Source organism: Lonchura striata, chromosome 5 (assembly GCF_050655825.1).
Source record: "Lonchura striata isolate lonStrDom1 chromosome 5, ASM5065582v1, whole genome shotgun sequence".
Classification (NCBI taxonomy): domain Eukaryota; kingdom Metazoa; phylum Chordata; class Aves; order Passeriformes; family Estrildidae; genus Lonchura; species Lonchura striata.
Genome location: NC_140707.1, coordinates 71980915 through 71992526, shown reverse-complemented (window position 1 = coordinate 71992526; position 11612 = coordinate 71980915). Strand labels below are relative to the sequence as shown.

The 11612-nt window shown below is 39.8% G+C and overlaps 1 protein-coding gene across 5 annotated transcripts in view; it reads right to left on the bottom strand.

Moving 5' to 3' along the window:
• Nucleotides 1–2469: 2469 nt before the first annotated feature.
• Nucleotides 2470–11612, bottom strand: part of NIN (ninein) — a 61012-nt gene continuing 51869 nt past the window's right edge. For 3 of the 5 annotated variants that reach the window (XM_085581044.1, XM_077783879.2, XM_085581041.1), the window contains exons 29-30: nucleotides 6940–7053; nucleotides 2470–6286 (exon numbers count right to left, since the gene is read on the bottom strand). In XM_085581044.1, coding sequence (XP_085437170.1) covers nucleotides 6077–6286; nucleotides 6940–7053 — 324 coding nt within the window. In that variant the 3' untranslated portion in view covers nucleotides 2470–6076. Of the gene's footprint in view, nucleotides 6287–6939; nucleotides 7054–8788; nucleotides 9302–10571; nucleotides 10630–11612 lie in introns of those variants that run through there. The other 2 variants (XM_085581043.1, XM_085581042.1) reach the window with 2 other exon arrangements.

The following is an 11612-nucleotide window of genomic DNA, read 5'->3' as shown; positions in this document are numbered from 1 at the left end:
GGAGAGCCCGGAGTGAGAGAAATCCTGGGATGAGAAATCCTGGAATGACAGGAATCCCGGGAGGAGAGAAACACCGGAATGAGTGAAATCTGGAATAATGACAGAAATCACGGAATAATGTCAGAAATCCCAGAATAACAGAAATCCCGGGATGACAGAAATCCTGGAATGAGTGAAATCCTGGAATAATGACAGAAATCACGGAATAATGACAGAAATCCCAGAATAACAGAAATCCCGGGATGACAGAAATCCTGGAGTGAGAGAAATCCTGGAATAATGACAGAAATCACGGAATAATGACAGAAATCCCAGAATAACAGAAATCCCGGGATGAGAGAAATCCTGGAGTGAGAGAAATCCTGGGGTGAGAGAAATCCCGGGATGACAGAAACACCGAAATGAGTGAAATCCTGGAATAATGACAGAAATCACGGAATAATGACAGAAATCCCAGAATAACAGAAATCCCGGGATGAGAGAAATCCTGGAGTGAGAGAAATCCTGGGGTGAGAGAAATCCCGGGATGACAGAAACACCGGAATGAGTGAAATCCTGGAATAATGACAGAAATCACGGAATAATGACAGAAATCCCAGAATAACAGAAATCCCGGGATGACAGAAATCCTGGAGTGAGAGAAATCCTGGGGTGAGAGAAATCCCGGGATGACAGAAACACCGGAATGAGTGAAATCCTGGAATAATGACAGAAATCACGGAATAATGACAGAAATCCCAGAATAACAGAAATCCCGGGATGAGAGAAATCCTGGAATGAGAGAAATCCTGGGAGGAGAGAAATCCTGGGGTGAGAGAAATCCCGGGATGACAGAAACACCGGAATGAGTGAAATCCTGGAATAATGACACAAATCACGGAATAATGACAGAAATCCCAGAATAACAGAAATCCCGGGATGAGAGAAATCCCGGAGTGACAGAAATCCTGGAATGACAGAAATCCCAGAATGAGAGAAATCCTGGAATGAGAGAAATCCTGGAATAATGACAGAAACCCCGGGATGACAGAGCGACAGAACCCCACAGTGACGGAATCACTGAATCGCCGAGGCTGGAAAAGCTCTCTGGGATCAGCGAGTCCAAAGCCGCGCCCGGTGCCCACCTTGTCCCCAGAGCGCTCAGTGCCACATCCCGGCCTTCCTGGGCACCTCCAGGGATGGGCAGACCCTTCTGCTACCTGACAACGCTTTCTGTGGAGAAATTTTCTCTGGTATCCCATTTAAACCTCCCCTAGAACAACTTGAGGCCATTTCTCCTGTCCCTGTTCCTGGAGCAGATCCCAAATCCCCCCCGGCTGTCCCCTCCTGGCAGGAGCTGTGAGAGCCACAAGGTCCCCCTGAGCCTCCTTTGCTCCAGGCTCAGCCCCTTCCCAGCTCCCTCATGAACTCTCCAGCCCCTTCCCAGCTCCTCAGGAACTCTCCAGCCCCTTCCCAGCTCCTCAGGAATTCTCCAGCCCCTTCCCAGCTCCCTCAGGAACTCTCCAGCCCCTTCCAGCTCCCTCAGGAACTCTCCAGCCCCTTCCCAGCTCCCTCAGGAACTCTCCAGCCCCTTCCCAGCTCCCTCAGGAACTCTCCATTCCCTTCCCAGCTCCCTCAGGGATTCCCCAGCCCCTTCCCAGCTCCCTCAGGAACTCTCCAGACCCTTCCCAGCTCCCTCAGGAACTCTCCAGCCCCTTCCCAGCTCCCTCAGGAACTCTCCAGCCCCTTCCCAGCTCCCTCAGGGACTCTCCATTCCCTTCCCAGCTCCCTCGGGAACTCTCCATTCCCTTCCCGGCTCCCTCAGGAACTCTCCAGCCCCTTCCCGGCTCCCTCAGAGATTCCCCATTCCCTTCCCAGCTCCCTCAGGAACTCTCCAGCCCCTTCCCAGCTCCGTTCCCTTCCCTGGACATCCTCCAGCCCCTCGGTGTTTTTTGTCATGAGGAGCCCAGAACTGGGCACAGTTCTGTACCCTGTCCCCCTGCCTGATGAGGAGCAGGGACCCACGCTGGTCCCCTCCTGCTTTTCCCACCCCAGGATTCTGTGAAAAGCTTGCAACGAGCCCCCAATACTTCCCATATAAAGGCGAAAAGTAGGGATGCAGCTTCAGCTGAACAGAAGCCAAGGTGTGTTCACTACCTGTCAGCTTTTTACACTTCAATGTCATACTTTTGTAATGCAAAAACTACTTTTTCACAGCTGTCAAGCCATCCTTTTTATTATTGTGCATGCCTTTGATAAACTTGCAGATACTATTTGAAGTGTTTACAACATCCATGGGAAGAGAGGTGGTGGGTGTCCCTGGATCCCTGGCAGTGTCCAAGGTCAGCTTGGACAGGGCTTGGAACAACCTTGGGATAGTGGAAGGTCTCCCTGCCATGGCAGGGGTGGGAATGGATGGGCTTTAGGTCCCTCCCAACCCAAATTATTCTATTATTTTCATGCTGGATAAAAACCAAAAAGACACAAGTATGCATTGTACATTAATGTATTTTTTATGCTCATTATAAATAATGTGTCAGTTGCTTCCTCTCTCGGCTTTACATGATGTTCTAAGGACAATATATTACACCAGAACAAAACAAACTCAATAGAAAAAAAATAATATACATTTGTTTTCCTTTATACAGAAGTTGTTTGTCATAAAATGACACCAAACAGGAGATTGGACAGGTAAATGATGGAAAACCTGAGTGACAGGGATGGCATGTGCTGGAAGTAAACAAAAAGATTTTACTCTTGATCAATCCAGACTCTTCCCCCTGCTGTAACACATAACCTGGCTAAAACCAAATATGTTAAAATCCTGTTTCTTTCCTCAACCAGAATTCAAACAACTCAATTTTTCCTTGTATTTCAAGTACTACTTGGAGCATGTGCCACCATGTAGACTTTTAAATCATTCTAAATTGACAAGCAGCACTTCAACTGTGTCAATTTTGTACACCTCTATTTAACCTGGGGTCTGTCCCCTTCCAAAACCCCCAACCTGAAATGTCTATGTGCCTTTATTTTCACAGTGATTCATAAAGAGCTGAAAACATTTAAAACACTTTGTGTAATGAAGTAGTTCATATCTGACATGGCAGGACCTGTTGTAGGAACAAGGCCTAAAAGTTCAGTGATTTTTGACTGCAACAAAAACATTAAATACTTTGGTTTTTGCCTATTCTGCATAGGAGACACATTCATGCACAAAACACCCCTAAATGCTTAATAAATTATGTGTTTCTTATGCTTATTTTCAGTAGCCTGGACTTTGTAAAACAGCTGCTTCTCTTCTGAGCTGACACAAAGAATTCAGGAGCAACGTGTCACCCGTCTGGAAGCAGCTCTGCCTTTCTCTGATCCCTCCTTTTGGGAAGGGATTGTCCTGAATTGTCCTGTACAACACAGGGAGGCAAAAGGCACTTCTGAGAATGAATCCACACAAATCTTCCACTGAAATGGGAGTTTTGCCTCAAGGTATTTACCAACAGGATGTTTTCCTCCTCCTCTCTCCTGTAGTTAAGTTGGGTTTTTTTGGGTTTTTTTTTTTGAAGTTTAGTGAAAGAGGAGTACAGCAAAGTAGGATAGGGGAGAAAGAGAAAAGCCAAAAGTCCATTTTCCCTATTTCTGCTTCTCCCATTTGGGTGCTGTGCTCTAGCAATGTCTGTGTTTGGTTTATAAAAGCCTGGTAGCTACCAGGAGATTCAAAGAATTAGTTAAGTAGTCCAGCCTTTAAATTGAGCAACATGAAAGTAACTGCACAATAATTTAAGTGAAATATTCATTCCTTCCTTTTAGACTTTGGTCACAGACACAAGTAAATCGAGGTCAAGGTATGAAGTAGTCTTAAAATGTACTAGATAACAATATTTTTTGTCCAAATACAGTTCTGAACCTCATTTCTTTTGTTTCCTGGAAATATTTTGGAACTTTGCTAATTTCCAGAGCATGGGTTTAAGGTGTGCTCAAATTCCCAATTTGCCAACACACAGCCCTGATACCCACACAGAGATTTAGTATCATGTAACTCAGACCACTTGGTGATAAAAGAGACCAAGAAATCACTACTTCAGTTTTTTAAACCCTTAGATTTCTATCAATTTAAGACATTTCCAGTTTGTGAAAATATTTTTGCAGCCTCTGAAAAATCTGTAAATCCTTAAATTTGGGATGACTTGGAGAAATCTCTACTACATGCATTTAAAAGAGCACAGCAGTGAAATAATTTATCAGGGCTCCAACATGATGTTCTTCCATGATTCTATTTTCACTTCCACTTTGTTGCCTGCACAAAGCAATGGAGGAGGAAAAGGAGGAGGAAAAGGAGGAGGAAAAGGAGGAGGAAAAGGGGGAGGAAAAGGAGGAGGAAAATGGGGAGGAAAAGGGGGAGGAAAAGGAGGAGGAAAAGTTCACTTCCTGTGCCTAGCTCAGTCCACAAACCCTCTAAAATTGGTAAGTACCCCCAGAGACACAGGGAACACCCTCTCAGCCACATCAGTACACAGTAAAACTCATTTTCCAGAGGCTCCTCCACAGCTTGCAGGCAGTGCTACCCCAGTTTCTGGAGGACTTTTGGCTCCTGACAGAATGATCAGCTTGCCAGTGTTCTCTGAGACAAAACACCTCTTCCTGCCCCTCCCAATCTCTTGCATTTTAAGAGGTCTAGTTTCAAGTATTCCAGAATTTTTGTGCCTGGCTGCTCTGGGGGAGGCAGGGCAGGTTAACACACACACCCTTGAGCAGGCAGGCTCTCATCCAGCTGCTTCTCTGGCAAACCCCTCTGTCTTGAAGGTGTTCCCAAAAATTTGCATTTCTCCCCTGACCCAAGAGGAGGTACCACCCTCATCCCAAACCTTGATGCTCCTCTGCAACTTGGGTGAGGAGCAGCAAGGAAATAACTCACCCAAATCCAATTGGGTTTATCCTGGTTTCCCTAAGGTGTGTTAATCTCCCTCTGCTGACTTCAATACCCACATTTATAGCTGAAGGAAGCTGATTTAGGCTGTTACTCCCTGAGTTCTTCACAATGACACTAAATGTGCTTCTCTACAACTAATGACAGGCTTAGATTCTGCACTAGGATTAACACAAAAGACTTTTCCAAATGATTCCTCAGGTCAGAACAAATGCTGCATTCCTGGCAAAGCTCCATGTTCATGAGGGTTCCAACAACAGGATCCCACTGACAAAACCATCCAAGTGCCCCTCTTCATTCTTCTGCCAGCTGTTTAATAAATACACTGCACTGCTTTACTGAATTTACAAATCACACAAACAAAACTCCCATCTTTGCTTCTGTTGAGTGACTCTTCCTTGGTTTAACTTATTTCCATATACAAAACCAGTAAGGCCTCTACAATTCAGAGTTGTGTGGCAGCACAGCTTTAAAAAAAAAAAAAGGAAATAATAGTCTTTATTTGCTAGTTGGGAAATTTCTTCAGATGAAATACTGTCACACTTAGTTGGAGGCAGTAGTCTAGTTCTATATTTTAAATAAACCTTTTTTTTTTCCTGGGCTCTGCAGAGAAACAGCCATGAAGAACAACCCAGAAGCCTAACGAATAATTGCTTTAGAGAAACCAGAATGAGTTTACAGGACACAGACCATAGCAGCAAAGTCTTGCCTTCAATAACATTTCTACTGACAGTGTTGAAGACTGACCCCTCAGCATTTCTAGGTTTGGAGCATGAAGGATTTTAGAAAGCTGAAAATATTGTTTTCAGTTCAACAATCTGAGTTTACTTTAGGCCTGTGCTCCAATCTAGATTGTCCAGTACAGGAAACTCAGAATTTTGATTTTAAATGAAAGCCAAACCTAGATAACCTAGAAAAACATAAGTTTGGGTGTTTTTTTTACATGATGATGATTATTTTTAGGCAAAACTTAGCAGAAACCCAGTTTAGCAACCAACAAAACTCTCCTTTAATAGTGTCCATTTTGGGAATCAGCTCTGTGTGCTCTCTGGGAAGGCATTTGTAACTAAAACTCATTCAGTTAAAAAAAAAAAAAAAAAAAAAGGCAACGCAGTGAGGAGCTGAAATATTCCCATTTCAGTAAAGTGCACGGGGCTGTGCCACACGACAGCTCTGCTACGACCTGATCTCTGGTGCTGGGCTGAAGGAGGGGGAGGCCAAGTTCCTCACTATCCTGTTGAGGTTGGCAATTTTCTCTTCCAGCAAATAATTTCTCCTCTCTGCAGTTTTCTGCCTCTGCTCCGTCACCTCCAGAGCCTTCAGCAGCTGCGCGTTCTCCACGTAGAGATCCTTGACCACGGCATCCGCCTTGGTGTTCTTGGCAAGCTGCGTTGGGAATGGGACACGGGCACTCAGCAAATGGCCAATTAAAACTCCAAAGGAGGTGGGAAATAGGTGAATGTGTTAATTATAGCTCAAATATCAAAGTAAAAAGCCACTCCTCTCATTAAAAAACCCGGGGTCTTTAGCGATGCTGTGAAAGTTTTGAGACTGGAAAGGTTTTTTTTTAAGGAGATGGGGTAGATAACAGAGGGTTTCAAATCCATTTTTTTAGGTGAATTCTCCTTTACAGCATTTATCCTTCAAGGATAAATTTAGTGCACAAGAGAAACCACAAGCCCACAGAGATACTTCCAAAAACCCCAAAACTACATCAAACACAGGATGAATTTGGGGCAGGAGGCCTCAAAGAAATCAATCTTTTCTCCTCAGGAAATTATTTTTCCCTCCTTTTCTAAGTTAGCATCCTCAGCTGAAATTTGATTTTTGTTTCCTTATTTAGGAAACTAATGAGTAGTGGATTCAGTCCCCAATTTGGAGTTTTATGAAGTTTTGGGCAACTATGCTGTAGTTGAGGTCTGGTTTTATTAAATAAAACCACTTTTATCTTTATTCTGAACAACAGCATGGCAGCTTTTCCCCACTTAGGGGTTTAAAGAAGGAAGGGGGAAGGTTTGAGGAAGTCCAAGAACACTTACTTGTTCTTTCAGCTGATTTACTTTATCTTGGAGAAGCCTCTTCACAAGCCTTAATTTCTGCTCCACATCCATCATCCGCTCTTCCATCATTTTTAGAAGCTGCTCGTGACCCCCCTGGAAAGCAAAATTTATGTGAAAAATCACTTAAAAATCAGTTCCCATTCAGCAGTCTGTTTTGTTTTTCCAGTTTATGCTCAAGAAAATAGGTGGCCCTCCACACTTCAGTCTGATTAAGAGGCAACTAAATTAATAAAACCTTCATAGAAGCAAAATATTCTGGCAGCACTTAAAGGACACTTTCAGCATTGCACTGGTTTTCCAAGCCAACTTACAATTGAAATTATACCAACTCAAGGAAAAATTACATAAAATTCTAATGTTCTGTATTATCTGGAAGTCAGAGCTGGATAATTTCCTTTTCTTGTTCTTTGGTGCTGCCAAATTTCTGATGAATGTGGGAAACAAAACGCCAATTTAATGGTTTTAGAATAAAAGCAAGGTGAAGTCATAAGGTCATGTTTGACAATGTAACTCTCCCATGCCAGAGATCCCTTGAAATGGAGTAATACCCAAAAAAAGCAGGAGTCCAAACTTCATTTTTTACGTCTTTTTAGATTAGTTTTCATAACCCTAAACTGTTTCTTTTTCTTTTTCTTCAGCAAGGTGACAGTGTAACTAAAAGAATCATAATTCTGTGTCATGAGGCCTTTACACCAACACCTGAGGGAAATTTTCCCAAATAAATAAGAAACATCAGGAATTACAAAAGAACTTGTTTGGATTTAGGAACTTTTGACACTGACTGCAGGAAAATTGAGACTTTATTTTAATGCTGGTTTGTTACTCAAATTCCAGGCAGTCATTTGAGGAGAGATAAAGTTTGAGAAAGCAGCAACCCAAAATAAAACACCTTCAAACCCAAACCCATCCCACCTGTGGAGAAGGATAAATGAAAATCTGCTTCAAGTAGGGAGTTCTTCATCTAAAACCCTACAAAATTATTCCTTTAGGGGGCTGATTGAAGCTCACTCAACATTTTATTTGCTGTAGCATCAGAAATTGAAATCTGTGCATGAGGTTATGTAATAATTAATTTTAATTAAAAAGCTTACATTAGAGTCACATAGAAAACAGTTTTAGAGTGTGGGTGGAGTGGATATTTTTCTGAATTAATGGAATTTTATTGGCATTCAAAAACCTGGAATTCACTATTCCACTTCCCATTGGTTGCAGGAGCCCTGAGTGAGTAAATATGTGGAAAAGAAGAATTAGAGAAGTCTCAGTACCTGTGATCCCTGGATTTTTTTTGCCTTAAATAATCTCACTTCACATTATTTCATGTTAAATGAGAGAAGTCAGCTCAGGCAGCAGCTTTAAGGTCATTAAAAATAGGAGAAAAAAGATCTTTACAAGCAAACAGCTGAAATGGTTCATGGCTCCAAGTAGAAAAATCACAGGCCTTAAAGAGGTGTTTTGCTGAACTATTAAAGTATTAAAATCCTAATTTAATTAAATTAGGATTAAATAAATAAATTAAATCCCAGTAAATTAATGAAATTTTATTAAAATCCTAGTTGGAGACAAAATAAAAACGAAATAATTTTCTCCAATAAACAATAATTTTCCCTTTTTATTTTATGGCCACAGCAGTGGAAGATCCCTCATTTTCCTAAATTTTCAAGTACATCTTCTAAAAAAAAAGCTGAGTTTCCATACTCTAGTAGACCCCACCACAAATATTGCCCCGAAGTCCTGATGTAACAATGTTCATTATCAAAGATAAATATTTTGTCTAAAACCTGTTAATTCTTGAAGTGGAAATTATTGATTTCTATGAAGACAAGAGACATTATGCTTAAAAAAAGATTTTATTTTTCATTTACATCAAAAAAAGTCATCTTTCCCTGTTAAAAAGTTTATACATCTTATACAAAAATGCAGTATAAATACCCCAGGTTTTCTTCAAATCTCATATAAAATTAGTACCATTTGAGAAAAATAGGCTCTTTCCCATACTGAACAACTGCACAATTTAAATAACATAAATAAAACCCGTTTGTAACAAATTTAAAAAAGCTTCTGGAAGCTTCTGAGCTTTCACAGGATAGCTTCTAGACAAATAAATAAGAAAATAACACTGCGGAGACCTTTTTTTTTTTGCTGTTTTTTTGGGACAAAAAAGGGAAAAAAAGGAGGGGGGGGGAAAATATTTGATCCTCAATTTTCTCAGCTTATGCCAGTTCTGTTTTTTTGTGTGTTTATCATGGAAAAGGAATGGGATGAAGAGCAGGCAGAGGTGTCAGAGGTGCCCAATCCTCCTGTAGGAATCTGCATGCACTGCTCGCTGCTCCGGTAGCAAGGCCTAGAGAAAGAAGGGAAGTGGGAATACTTCACCCTGATATCCAGGTTTTTCTTCAAAACATCAACACTTCAAGCAAAAAAATAAAAAATAATCACCAATACAAGCAAAGCAAGCAACGCAGGACAAAAAAAAAATACACACACACACACACAAAGAGAAAAAACATGCAGATTATCTTATATTTTATAGCTGTAATTATTATTATTAGCACTACACAGCTGGGAGATTGGGGGGGTATTTTCTACATCTAAGGTTTTTAAAAAAATCAGTGGCAGTGATTAAGTTAGCAAAGTTTATAAAGAGGAAATCCTCCTCTCTCTCTCTCTCTCTCTCTCAAAATCTCATTTATAGCATGAAAATCTCATATAATATATAAAACCTCACAGATTGACAAGCACTTGGGAAAAAATGTAGCCAAACATCATATATGAATATAATACATATATATTTAAAAATATCTATATAAAAATCTCAGATTGCCAAACATTTGGGAAAAAAGTAGCCAAACATGATATATAAATATAATATATATATATATTTTAAAATATCTATACAAAAACCTCACAGACTGACAAGCACTTGGGAAAAATGTAGCCAAACATTATATATAAATATATATATTAAAAAATATATAAAATCTCACAGATTGCCAAGCATTTGGGAAAAATGTAGCCAAACTGGCCCTCCATTGAAAACTTTGCATTTCTATCTCAAACTTTGTTGTTTTTTCCCCAGAGGGAACAAGCAGCTGGTCAGAGGTGATATGAAATTTGAAATAAAGAGCTGTACAAAGGGGGAACCGAGCAACTCAAGTATTAATCAGTGCTAGGCAGACTTTGGGAAATATTGGGTAATTAACAAGCTCCCAAATTTGGTAATTGAGGAAGGGATATGAGATAATCACAGCACTGGACACAGCAGAAACAGTCATGGGAAATTCAGAAGAGTCCAGACAGGTTAACACAGTACAAACAGCTCAGGAGTTATAATTTAATTTAATTTAGTGAAATTTAAACATGTAACAGCAGCCTTTGGGTGAAAATAACTCAAGAACTGACTGTAAAATGAACGAAAAACCACATACAACCAGGATCAAAAAGCAATGAAAACTGCAAAGCAGGATAAAGACGAAATAATTCCATTAAAAGGAAAAATAATGAGGATAACTTTGGATACCTCATTACACAGGATTTAAGAAAGCTGCAAAAAGCAAAGCAGCAGCAGAACGAAATGGTTGATTTTACACAGAAAAGCAGGGAGATAACCTGACCTTGTCCTCACTGGTGAAAGGATGATGGAGAGGGATTAGGATGGAAGCTTTCAGGGTGCTGAAGGGGACATTAAAAGGGACATGAGCTCAGCTAAGTGTCAAACCCTAAAAATCAGGATGGCAAAGAAAAATCAACAGAGATTCAAGCAGGAGGTGCTTACAAAGTGGAGACAAATCTGGCTTTGTTTAATAATAATGATTTAGAAAGTTATGTAGTAAAAAAAGATGTTATAAACCAGAATCATCACTCATTTTAAGGAAAAAAGGAATAAAATTAAAATTATTAAGTGCATTAGTGCAAATATTAGCACAGCTTCTCTAAGTGTTTTTAAATTCACAAAGTTTTTCCAGGAATTGCAGAAGCATTTCCTCTCTGGAACTGCAAGTTCCAGGATGTGACTCGTTTGCAGATTGTTCCAAAATCTAAATTACAAACTCATCGCTCCTAATGCAATCCCAGCACATTCATTTCCCCACTGCTGCAATATGGCTTTGATTGATTTTTAAATTAAACTGCACATTTTGCTCCCCATGGTACAGGACCAAGTACATCAGCCTTTGGTGATGCACTTCAGAAAAGGAACCCTACAATCAATTTATTTCTACTTAACCTGAAATTATTTGCTTTTATTTTTTAATGAAACATTTTGATTTTATGCCTTTCTTAAAAAAAAAAAAAATTTACTCCAAGCTTTGGATACTTTAAAAACTGGTTACTGCCTACATTCTCTCCATAATACCTTTTTTCCTGAAATACCTATTACCACATTCAGAGATTTTTGAGCTTCAAAACCTTGGTCTTATTATTATTATTTTAAGGTATAATTTTAAAGTATAACTGCAATCTAAATTTAAAATATAAGAGGAGTGTTTTTTTTCTGCTACCAGATGAATAAATAGCTAATAGCATTTTATCTCATTTATTCATCTAATCTAAGTAGAAATCTAAATAAATATATAATCTAAAATAGATAAAATACTAAATATACATTTAGATTAGAGTTTTATCTTTTCTCATAATGTAGGGTTGTAATATTATTT